This window comes from Orycteropus afer, unplaced genomic scaffold, assembly GCF_000298275.1.
Source record: "Orycteropus afer afer isolate SDZICR_OR568_19922 unplaced genomic scaffold, OryAfe1.0 scaffold00030, whole genome shotgun sequence".
NCBI lineage: Eukaryota > Metazoa > Chordata > Mammalia > Tubulidentata > Orycteropodidae > Orycteropus > Orycteropus afer.
In genome coordinates, this window is record NW_006921617.1 from 18,979,679 (window position 1) to 18,993,199 (window position 13,521).

At 36.5% G+C, this 13,521-nt stretch overlaps 1 protein-coding gene across 1 annotated transcript in view; it reads right to left on the reverse strand.

Moving 5' to 3' along the window:
- METTL4 (methyltransferase 4, N6-adenosine) overlaps window positions 1-13,521 on the reverse strand; it is a 73,622-nt gene that overhangs the window by 11,118 nt on the left and 48,983 nt on the right. The window contains 3 exon segments of the mRNA XM_007935610.2: window positions 1,004-1,095; window positions 1,471-1,577; window positions 6,315-6,489. Of these exon segments, the coding sequence (XP_007933801.2) occupies window positions 1,004-1,095; window positions 1,471-1,577; window positions 6,315-6,489 (374 nt within the window).

Genomic DNA, 13,521 nt, shown 5'->3' on the forward strand with positions numbered 1-13,521 from the left:
GATTGTTTGTCTTTTTGTTATTGAGGTGTTGGAGTTTTCTATAAATTCTAGAGATATGCAGTCATTTTTTAATTGTCTTCAGCAGAATTTTGCTAGTATGTGGTACTAATGACATTGTCCAATAATTTCCAGTCTTTTGATCATTTTTCTTTGGAATTGGCACAAATATGGATGATCCCTTCCAAATGATTTGCCAGGTAACTGTCTTCTAAATTTCTTGATATATACAAGTGTCTATATCAGTGTCGCATGTATTTGTTGAAGCCTCTGAATTAGTATTTCATCAATTCCTGGAGCCTTGTTTTTTGCCAATGCGTTCAGCAGAGCTTGTGCTTCTTTCTTCAGAATCAGTGGTTCTTCATATCTACCTCCTGAAATTGCTAAATCTCGACCAATTATTTTTGGTATAGTGACTCTTCCATCTTTTTTGATGCCTTCTGCATTATTCAATATTTTGTCCATAAAATCTATTGCCTGCTTTTTCAGGTTATTGAAGATGAACACTGTACTATATACTAAAGCATTAAGACTAGTGAGAATTGTAGGCTGCAGCAATTACCTTTCTAGTGTTTCAAGAAAACACTACTCTTAACATAAAAATTGAAAGCTTCTATCAAATATCAAGAGAATTCGAGCCATCTTCTGAGCTCTTGGTTTTGAAACAAGCAAGGGACACTGGTTTAAAAAAAAAGTTCCTAAGCTGTACTGCAGTCTTCAAATGTCTCGATATCAGTCTTCATTCTGTCCAGGAAGCAACAGATAGTAAGGGGAACCTGAAATACTTACTATATACCAAAAAAGGCTTAGGTAATATAAGACCAATCTATCCTGTATTTCATAACTTCTGCTATGAATTTTACTATGAAATTTAAGAATATTAATTAAAACAACAGATATCTGATATAATTCCCAAATAATCTCTAGACCATTCAAATATTAAATTCAATCCTTTTTTAATTTCGCAAAATTAATACAATAATTCTATTTTAAAGAAGAAACATACCAGTTAAAGGTGGCTTATGTGAATGAAGAGTACAGGGCACACTGACAATTAATTTATGTTCTGGAATAGGGAGCATCTTTTCATCTGTATTCCTAATTAAAACAGAACAAGAAAGTAAATTATATTTGAAATAATTTTTTACAAGCAAGTCACAATTGCTTTTTTTTCCTCCTTTCAAATAGTATCTGAATTTAAAATGAATTAAGAATAGAAATGAAGGAAATCAACAATTTAAGTACAGTATTGAGACCATAATTTCCTCTTCTACAATAACAATTACACACTATACAAAAAATAGATAATATCAAATTGCATGTGTCATACTGTTTACTCTTTTCTGCTTTGGGCAATTTTCTAATTTTCAAAAATGTAAAAATTAAGGAAAATGATTGGTCATGGTGTTACTAATTTTTTAAAACCCTAAAATTTAATACTTTTACACAAATTTGAAAAATCACCTTTCCTACCTAAATGGTAAAGCAGCTTTCTCTCGAACTCTTCCCAGTATAAGCACTTCATAAGGCTTTTTGTGTAGAGAATCTAATGGAAACACAAATTCTCCTGTATTGGTAATCTGAAATAAAAGAACCAAAAAAAAAGAAGTTTGCGAATATGTAAAAAAAGAGTTATTTTTTTTCCATCACTATACAGTTTCTCCAGGAGCTCTGGTAGCATAGTGCCCAAGGCACTTGACTGCTAACCAGAAGACTGGCGGTTCAAACCCACCAGCCACTCCTCGGAAGGAAGGTTGGGCAATCTACTTCCGTAATGATACTGCCTCGGAAACCCAAGGAGGGGTTGCTATGAGTCGGGTCCAACTCGATGGCACATAACAACAACAACATATAGTATCTCCACTCTTCTGTCAGTTTGTCCTGCTGTGGTGGCTTGTGTGTTGCTATGAGGCTGGAGGCTATGCCACTGGTACTTCAAACACCAGCAGGGTCACCCATGGTGGACAGGTGTCAGCAGAGCTTCCAGACTAAAACAGACTTGGGAGAAGGAAGGCCAATTCTCAAAGAATTGGCCAGTGAAAACCTTATGAATAGCAGTGAAACACTGTTTGACGTATTACTGGAAAACTTTATGAATAGCCCTGAAACATCGTACACAGTGGCTGCAACAATGGGCTCAGGTATAGCAAGGACTGTGAGGCTGGCACAGGACCGGGTAATGTTTCATTCTGTTGTACATAGAGTCACTATGATTCAGAGTCGACTCAACGGCAACTAACAAGAACATATAGTTTCTACTGCAATAAAATTATTTGAAGCTCCAGGCTTGTACTGTCCAATAAAAATAAAAATATAAGCCACACATCCAATTTTAAATGTTCTAGTAACAAAGGAGCTCTAGTGGTGCAGTGGTTAAAGCATTCAGCTGCTTACCAGAATGTTGGCAGTTTGAACCCACCAGCCACACCATGGAAGAAAGATGAGGCAGTTTTCTGTATAGATTTACAGTGCCTTGTAAACACTATGGGTTAATTCTACTCTGTCCTATATAAGGTCATTATGAGTCAGAATCAACTCGATGGCAGTGCATTTGCTTTGGGTACAGCAGCAACACTATAAAAAAAGTTTTTTAAAATGTGATGAAATTAATTTTGATTATATATTTTATTAAATCTAATATCAAAAATATTATTAGTTCTGTACATAATCAATTAAAAATTATTGAGATATGTTACACTCATGTTCTTATACTACGTCTTTGAAATTCAATATATAATTTACATTTATAGCATATCTCAATTAGGACTAGCCACATCTCAAAATTTCAAAGACCTTCTTAAAGTGCTGAAGAGCAAAGATGTCACTTTGAAGACTAAAATACACCTAACCCAAGCCATGGTATTTTCAACAGCCTCATATGCATGTGGTGGCATAGTGCCTAAGGCATTTGACTGCTAACCAGAAGACTGGCTGTTTAAACCCACCAGTCATGCCTCAGAAGGAAGATTGGGCAATCTACTTCCATAGTGATACCACCTCAGAAACCCAAGGAGGGGTCGCTATGAGTCAGATCTGACTCAACAGCAGTGAGTCTTTTAGAGTTTTTCATATGCATGTGAAAGCTGGACAACAAATAAGGAAGACTAAAGAAGAGTTGATGCTTTTGAGTTGTGGTGTTCACAAAGAATACTGAAAGTACCATGGACTACCAGAAGAATGAACAAATCTGTCCTGAAAGAAGTGCAACCGGAATATTGGAATGACCAGACTTCATCTCACCTTCTTGGGTCGTGTTGTCAGCAGGGATCATTCCCTGGAGAAGGATATCATGCTTGGTAAAGTGGAGGATCAGTGGAAAAGGGGAGACCTTCAATGAGATGGACTGACACAGTGGCTGCAACAATGCACTCAGGTATAGCAAGGATCGTAAGGATGGTGCACGACCGAGCAGTGTTTCTTTCTGTTGTACATAAGGTTGCTATGAGTCAGAGCTGACTCGACAGCACCTAACAACAACAACAACACATTTCAAATGGTAAAGAGGTACATGTGGCTTGTGGGTACCATGATGGACAGAAAAGCTCTATTAAAAAAAATCCAAACCCACTGCCATCTAGTTGATTCCAACTCAGCAACTCTTTAGGACAGAATAGAACTTCCCCAAAGCTGTAAATCTCTACGGAAGCAAGCTGCCTCATCTTTCTCCCATGGAACAACTGGTATATTTGAACTGCCAACCTTTTGGCTAGCAGCTGTATGCTTTAACATATATACCACCAGAGTTCCATGGGATTAAATAATATTTAAAATATAACTTTATTATCAATTTGCACTCAGACAATTTCTACTTTTTATTAAATTTATTCTTGTAAACCATGTCATCATTAATCCACTTATCCATTCATTCAAATAACATTTACTGACTAAATAGATCATAATAAAGCTTTCTCCTTTAGTTATAGAAATTTGTGTCATTAAATACTGTCAAAGCTAACATTAATAAGGAAAGAAACTTGATGGTTGGTGAGCTACCCAATACCCAGTCCAGAGACTAGGCCCTGGCATTGGAAACTTAGAAATTCAATTTTAACATTTCACCCTGGAGTAATCACTTTCAAAACTCACTCAAACTAATCAAAGCATAATTTATAATAAAAATGCCAATTACACTTATAATAAGAAAATTATAGTAAGAATCATATAAAATTATGTAGCATAGTACCTAAGGCACTTGACTGCTACATAGAAGGCTGGCGGTTCAAACCCACCAGCCAATCCTCGGAAGAAAGGTTGGGCAATCTACTTCCATAGTGATATCGCCTCAGAAACCCAAGGAGGGGTCGCAATGAGTCGGGTCTGACTCAAAGGCACATAACAACAACATTATAATAAGAATTCCATTGGGGAATAAATATTTCCATTTTAAGAATATTCATATCTATTAATATGAAACTCTACTCTCTATCAAGGTACCTGAAAGACCTAATCAGTAATCAGTAGGTCCTTCTAGCTCCTCTAGAGCCCATCAGACACAACTCTTATGCATATTTTAAATTCGAGGGCTTTTGTGGAAGTCATTGAAGCAGAGAATAGATATTTAAAAGGATGTCCAATAAACTGATGCCTTATTTTTCTGTATTTTTTGGTATTCTTATAGTAAGCAGAGATACTAAGATCATAAACACTTATACATAAATTCTTAGTCTTTCAATACCTTTCACACTCAATATAGATTATCCCTTTGGTTATAATATGTATAATTAATAAATTTTTCATGTAACGTATTTTTGTTTTAAAAGCTAGTCTTTTCAGTAATCCATTTACAAAACATCTCTTAGAACTGGTTACTACTACAGAAGATTAATCATAGGTTTTATGTGTTAACATTTTACTGGTTTTGGTTTCATAAAGTAACCTCTTCTTGACTTTGACCCCAGTCTCTGACTACAAGAGGACTGTCATAAAGAGCAGGATGGGGGTAGGAGTGGGGTTACAGTCCTGTCATGGTCCTATACCAAATCAAGCAAAACTAAGACCACAGATATACCAAGAGAGTAAATATACAACTGACCAATGTACAAATAAATAATGTACACAGCTTTTTATAAAATATTCCAATAGACTACAAGGTATACACAAAGCACATAAAAATACAACTGTGTTGTGTCTGAAATTAATAGACCACCTATGTAAATGTTAAACACTTAACTGACAATAACTTGGTTTATCTTTTTAAATACAAGGGCTTTTGTGGAAGTCATTGAAGCAGATAATAGATATTTAAAAGGATGTCCAATAAACTCTGAACTGATGCCTTATTTTTCTGTATTTTTTGGTATTCTTATAGTAAGCTGAGATATTAAGATCATTCAGTCAACCCTATAGCTGGAATCATTTCAAAATCATTTCTTTCACTATAGCATGAAAGGAGCTAAAGACCTAAACTAAGATTTACATCAGAAAAAGTTCTTCATTCTGGCATCTTCCCACTTGGGTTACTTTGCTATACTCCCTCTTGTACCGTGGAACATCAAAAATAAGAAAGTCACAAAAGGTGACACACACAGGTGAGACTGTGTGTGTGTATGTGTGCAAAAGAGAAGGCAAAGTATACAATTTTCCATGTTTAATGCTTGTTACAGATTGAAATGTATTTCCAAAAAAGCTATGTTGAAGTCCTTACCTCTGTATCTATGAATGTGACCTTGTTTGGAAACACAGTATTTCTTTGAAGATGTTATCCATTAAGTTAATGAGGTCATACCAAGTAGGGTGGGTCCTAATCCTTTCTGAATGCTATCTTAGAAATTCAGTGAGCAAACACAGAGACACCCAGGAGGAAGATCCCAAATGAAGATCCATCTACAAGCCAAGGAATGCCAAAGACTGCCAGGAGCAAACAGAAGCTAGGAGAGAGGCATGGAATGCTCTTAGAGGAATCATTACTGCTAATACTCTCATTTGGACTTGCAGCCTCCAGAACTGGGAAATAATAAAAGCCACCCACTTGCGTTTTGTAATAGCAGCTCTACAAGATGAAGACAGTGATGTACAGATGCCCCAAAGTTTTTGTCTGTTGTTCTGTAAACTACAGATATTAGAGTTTTTTTCAATTCCATCCCGATACCCCAAGTGATTTCTCAAGGCTAGTGGTATGGGATTCTACCACAAAAAGACTGAAGAGACAAGTTATATCATTGAGAATAAGATGGTGTTTAGCAGCAAAGTAAAAGTTTTCATTTAGACCATATTGAAGGTGTAGAGCAGTGCCATGGTAAGGTTTAAAAAGTAGATACTACCTTTATGTGATTTATATATCACACTACATTAAAAAATAAATTAACTTCTGAACTTACTTTTACCCAGTGCCATTCAGCAACTATCTCCACAGACCAAGAAGGATAAAGTTCTTCCTTTACAAAACGCAGGTGCTTCTGTCTATTGGTCACCCAAGTAATCACAAGACAGTTAGGAGCAACCATTTCAGGAACAGGTATTTGTTTTATTTGCATAGGTGATAAATAACTATACCTAAAAATAAACAGGAAAAAATATATTTTTTTAAAACATCACCACAAAAAAAAAGAAAGAAAAAGAAGCAAAGAGAAGACCTGTGAAACATTGACTCCCCAAACAAAATGCTTTTATAACTACTTTTGTAACTAAATATGGAGCCACAGTGACATCCAGTGGACACATGTTTATACACAAAACGAAAAAAAAAAACAAACTCACTGCCATCAAGTTGGATCTGACTCATAGCGACCCTTCCTTGGGTTTCCGAGGCAGTATCACTACAGAAGTAGATTGCCCAACCATCCTTTCAGGGAGTGGATGATGGGTTTGAACTGCCAGCCTCTGGTTAGCAGCTGAATGGGTTAGGCACTACGCTACACAAGTCAGAAGTAATTTCATTTTTCAGGTTTACTAGCTTAAAATTGTCAGGCTATATTTTTTATCACTTGTAAATATATTACACTTCAGTTATTTTATTAACATTTAAGATGCTTTTCTCGTATTTAGAATAAACCATATATTATTGTTTTGATCCTATGATCTATAAAAACTTACCATGTCAACAACCCAAGTTGCACATAGGTGATGGTCACACAATATTGTGAATGTATTAATGACACTGAATTATGTACTTAAAAATTGTTAAAATGGCAAATTCTACTACCTATCTATCATACCACAATAAAAAAATACATAAAAATAGTGTCAGGAATCAGATCAGCAGCCACCTGGACTAGGGGATTCACTGGGAAAGGGCAGGAGATAACTGGGGTAATGGAAATGTTCTGCATTCACTGGGGTGGTAAACAGAAGGATTTATACATTTGTCAAACTCATTAAACAGTACTGTTAAAATGTATGTTTTAGTGTACATGAATTATACTTCAATAAGGTTACTCTACAAGAAAAAAAAAATCTACAGACTACACCTGACACCAAGTAAGTACTGGTTATACTGAAGACAATTTATTTCAACAAAGCTGTTCTATCTCTCTAATCCTCAAATCCTGCCCAAAATGCTGATCCCTTGGTTATCTATCATCTCTCATCCTCATCCATTGTATTTTCAACCTATAACTAGTTACTCTGCTTCTTTTTCCCTTTCCAGTCAATTCCACTAGGCTCTCTGAAACCTTTATTCTTTCATCTGAAAAAAAAAAAAAAAAAAAAAATCTCTATAGCCTTGCACTTCCTGGCCATTAATAGTATGAAGTCTGGTTTCTCTTCCTAGAACACTACTTGCTCTACAACACCCAATCAGGTATGGTCCTTTCCCCAATACTCAAGACACCTAATGGGTAGGGGACAGGTCAGTATTCACCTAGCTACCCTTTTGCTGCTTTCAGTCTATAAATCATTCATTTTTCCATTTAAAAAAAAAAAAAAAAAAAAACTTCTTTTAAGAGTTAGGCCATCTAGCTATCCTACCTTCAGTCTTCCTTATCGAACCCATTTCATCTTCACTCTCCAGATTCAATGACAACTCAATCTCTGAGAGCTCTCTACTTCATTTACACAACCTTGCCATTATATTGGACAATTTCAAAGCACAATGCATATAATGTGCATACCTCAACTCTCCTTTGCCTAAACAAAGAAAAAGTCATTCCATTTCAGTAATTCATTCCAATGTCCACAACCTGGACCTGCTTTGCTCAGACTTGCTTCATCTCTGAAACTAACCACCAATCTCTGGCCACAACCTATCCCTCACCTATTCTTTGACTTTATCAAAGCAATCAGAGCACCAAGCCTTCATTTCACTGAGTCTTATCAGTTTATTCCTGATCACAAGTACTCTTCTTTCACACAGGCCACTGGAATAAGTCATTTCATTGCTTTCTCAAAAGGACGTTCAACTTCCAACCTCCCTTTATCTACCAGTCCCACCATTCCCGCAAAGCTCCGATCCTAAACCAATACCACACTTTAATTCATCTTCATACTAAGAAAATCAAGTGAAGAAAAACAAATTACTTAATAAATACTTACTAAATTCACTCTCAGCTTTCAACATACTAATCAATTCTCTTACTTCACCTACACTAAAAACAAAACGAAACTCACTGCCATCGTGTCAAATTCAACTCGTAGTGACCCCCTTTGGGTTTCTGAGGTGGTATATCTTTATGGAAGTAGATTGCTCGGTCTTCATTCCACGGATTGGCTGGTGGGTTTAAACTGCCAACCTTCTGGTTAGCAGTCAAATGCCTTAGGCATTACACCTCACCACTTTTCAAGTCCCTTACCCGTTACTCCTGGCATGTGAATTTAAGTCATACACCAGTAAAATATACATAAAAGCCATCAGACTCCTTCATCCACCCAACCCTGTCCTCCCTCTTTAATACCCACCCCTTCACTTACCTATTCTTAAATATTTCCTCTATTTTCTTCTTTTGATGGAAAGCTTAATCCATCTATGCTTAAAGTAATTACCAATTAAAAAGCATTTACTTCTGCTATTTTGCTCTTTGTTTTTTTGTATCAATTTGTGTTCCTCATTTCCTCTTGCGCTTCCTTCATGTTTAGTTGATTTTTTGTAGTAAATCATTTTGATGAAAAGGTTCTTCTTCCTTTTGTGTACACTTTTTAGATATTTTCTTTTTAGATATCATGATAGCTTCATCTAGTAATCTATTTTAAACTGATGCCAACTTAACTTCAATAACATACAAAAGCTCTATCCCTTTATTACTCCTCTCTTCCCACTTATGCTATCACAAATTATATCTTTATACATATTATAAAGTATTCAAAAACATCAATTTATAATTATTTTATACTTCTGTCATTTTAAATCACGTAGGACATAATTACTAGCCTTGTTGTTGTTATGTGCCGTCAAGTCAGACCTGACTCATAGTGACCCCTCCTTGGGTTTCCAAGGCCGTATCACTACGGAAGTAGATTGCCCAACCTTTCCTCCACAGAGTGGCTGGTGGGTTTGAACCACCAACCTTCTGGTTAACAGTCAAGTGCCTTAGGCACTATGGTACCAGAAAATATTATAAATCTGGATCTTGTATTTTCCCATGAAATAATTTTATCAAAGATCTTTTTTCCTATTTAAGCTTTGAGTTACTATCTCATGTCCATTTGTTTCCATCTGAAGGACTCCTAGTAGCACTTCTTGTAAGGCACATTTTGTCATAACAAACTCACTGTTTTTGCTTATTTGGGAATGTCTTAATTTTGTCCTCATTTTTGAAAGACATTTTCCTTGGTAGGCATTTCTTTTTTTTTCAACACTTTAAGCATGAAATCCCACTGCCTTCTGGCCTCAAAGGTTTCTGAGGAGAAACTGACACTTAATCTTACTGAGGAACTCTTTATGTGATAATTCAATTCCCTCTTGCTGATTTCAAGATTCTCTCTTTATTTTTGGTTTTTAAGAATTTGATTATAATGTGTTGCAATGTGGGTCTCTTTAGATTTTTCCTAACTAGAGTTCACTGAACTCCTTGGATATACAGATTCATGTTCTTTGTCAATTTTTAAAAATTTCTGTCATTATTTCTTCAAATATTTTTTCTGTCCTTTTATCTCTTCTCCTTCTTAGACTATAATAATGTATAGGTTTGTTAGCTTTATGGTATACCATAGTTTCCTTAGGCTCTGTTCATGTTTCTTTATTCTAATTTTTGCCTCTGAAACTGGAGAATTTCAAATGTCTTATCTGCCAGTAAGTACAGTGGTTAAAGCATTCAGCTGCTAACCAAAAAGTCAGTGGTTTGAATCTACCAGTCACTTTGTGGGAGAAAGATGAGGCAATCTGCTTCCATAAAGATACACAGCCTTGGAAACCCTGTGGGGTAGTTGTACTCTGTCCTATCTCTATCAGAATTGACTCAATGGCAGTGGTTTGGTTTGGGGTTTATCTTCTAGATCATTCATTTCTCCTTCTGCCAGCCCAAATCTGCTAATGAGCTCCCCTCCAGTGCATTTTTTCCTTTCAGTTATTGTAGTTTTCAACGCCAGGAATTGCTTGGTTCCTTTTCATAGAATTTATTGCTTTATTAATATTCTCATTTTGTTCATGTATCATTCTCCTGATTTCCTTTAGTTATGTAATCATGTTTTTCTTTAGTTGGTTGAGCCTTATACTATCTTAAGTGCCTTCTATTCTGTTCATAATCTGGCCTGTCATAAAGATGAATTCTGTCACTTCATTTTGATCTTCTATATAGGCTATCTTTTCCTGTCTCTTTATATGTCTTACTTCTTTGTTGAAATCTGGACATTTAAATGTGATAACGTTAGCTCTGAGATTTCCCCAGGATATAAATTCTTTCAAACTGTTGAAGGCTATAATAGCCCATTTGTTCAGCACCTTCCCTTAACTATTTTTAAAACAACTGCCCTCCTTGATATGTGTAAGCAGAGAATTCAGTTCCCCAGCCTGCACCCAAATAGTATTTCAAAGGAGACTTCCTTGTACTCCAGGGAAAAGAGAGAAAATAAATAATTACTAATTTTTTAAAAAACAAAACACACACACACAAATACCTATCCCAGTCTTTGCAACTTGGCTCTCAGTTGCAGCCCTATTTCAACCCTGAGACTTGCTGTAGTATATTTAAGAATCCACATTGGAAGGAGCAAAGTTATGATAACTCCTTGGCAAAAGTCAACCATCCTGAGGAAGCAAGTAGTTGGATCTGTGGGCTCAGGACCATGGTTGCAGGGGATATCAAGATCAACTGGCAAAACATACTACACAAAAACATTGTTCTAGATCAATTCCAAGATAGCGGAATAGGCAGAAACGCTGCACAGACCCTCTTCAAAAAAGAAAAGGGAAACCAATTAACACAAACACAGAAAATAATCCTGGACCCCTGAGCCTTGAAGGGAAGGATACAGAAGTGCACTAAACCCCAACTAGCAGAAGAATTTGCATGAAAATACCAAAAAAGTAGATATACGGACCTGCGGTCTGGCAGTGATCCTGAGCGATTCTGACAGCACAGACGGCTTGGAGATTTCGAGTGGTGGTAGGAACTAAGAATTAACCTGAAAATCAGCCCTGCTAGCCAGGGACTGCAGAGAGGACTGCTCTGGTGGCTGTGGAGCAGAAGGGGAAGTAGCAATGAAGAGGAGGACAGACTGAGCCATGGACTTTTGCCAGTCCAGAGGGCGCCGCCATTTTGAATGTTTACAACCGGCTTGACTATTTTGGATATTTAAAGAGAAAGCCCTCTACCAGATTCCAGGGTCTTCAGAAGAGGTTCTGCTTTCCAGTAACCCCAAGGACACTCTGGACCTGCACGACTGAAAAGGTGCAACATTCCTCTTCTTACTCTAATAATTTCTCTTCTTACTCTAATACCCCACACCTGCTTGGTGAACGGAGTTGCAGCCACCTCCTACTCCCACCCACCTTCTGGGCCCACTGGAACTCCATCCAAGTCTGTGTGCTCGGACAGAGCCTGGGTGCCCTACCCTGTCCTCTGCCGATTTTTTTTTTCTTTTTCTCTTTCTTTTTTCTGGTGTTTAGTTTGGTTGTAATTGTTTTAAAACTACTATTATTATTAATATTTTTGTCCTTTTTACTATTCTTCCCCTCCTAGGCCCTAGTTTACACCTTTTTTTTTGCTTTTCCCTGTTTCTGGTTCAAATTTTTTTTTTTAATCAAATTCTTTTTTTTCTTCCCTTTTTTTTCTCATGGTTAACCCCATTCCTTTGGGTTTTTCTTTTCTTTTTTGCATTTTTCCCATTTTTTTCTTCATTACTCTACTTTGCTACCTTTTTTCTCTTAGTGCCCTATCCCCAGATATTGCAGGTTTTCTTGCTGTTTTCTTCTTTTCTCCCTTTTTTCTTTTTTGGGTTACTGTTCCTTTGTGATTACATGGTGTATTTTTTGTCCACGTGCTTTTAGTTTTTTGATGTTTATTCAATTGTAATTTGTGTCTAACTGAGTGGGAGACAACAACAGTCCCCATAAGATCCAAGTACACCCAAACCTTCTGCAACTTCACTTACTGAGCAAGAGCCACCACCTCCTTCTCCACCAACGGGCCAACGATAAAAAACCACCAAGAATCTTGAGCCTGAATAACCCTTGGCTGCTCTTCACAAACAGATAACAGAGATCTTAATACAATACCACGATGCCTCGGAGACAACAAACCATTACAGTCCACACAAAGAAGCAAGATAAAGAGGTAGAAACAAGGGAGCAGAATACAGATCCAGAACACATCCCTGAGGAAGAAGCAGCATTGGAACACTCTGATAAGGAATTCAGAAGAATCATCTTTAGGTATCTTCAAAGGATTGAGAGACAGACCAAAGAAAACACAGAAAAAAACCTTACAAGAATTTTGGAAGAAAATACAAGAACAAAATGACAAATGAAATGAAAAATTAGAAATGATTCTAAATCTACAGATAGAAATCCAGAACATTAGTATTAAATTGTTAGAAATTAGCTATTAAAGAGATGCAAATCAAAACAACAATGAGATACCATCCTGCTCCAGGACTAGTAGCAAAATTCAATGAGACAGAAAATAATAAATGCTGGTGAGGATGTGGAGAGATTGAGACTCTCATACACTGCTGGTAGGACTGTAAGATGGTACAACCATTGCAGAAAGCAAAAGTTGTAACTAGAAATACCATTTGATCCAGCTATTCCATTACTAGGTATATATCCTAAAGAAATGACAGCCATGACAAGAACATACATATGCACACCCATGTTCATCACAGCACTCTTTACAACAGTCAAAAGATGGAAACAACCTAAGTGTCCATCAAATGAGGAATGGATATCCAAACTATGGTATATACACACAATGGAATACTATGCAACCCTAAAGAATAACATAGAATCTGCAAAACACCACATAACATCGATGAACTTGGAGGACATTATGCTGAGTGAAATAAGTCAATTACAAAAGGACAAATATTGTATTAGTCCATTATTGTAAAAGTCAAGGAAACGTTCACCTATGGAAGAACATTTTCTTTGTTGGTTAACAGGGGTGGGAGGGGAGGGGAGGGAATACTTTTGATTTTTGATTTAGGTGAAAAGAA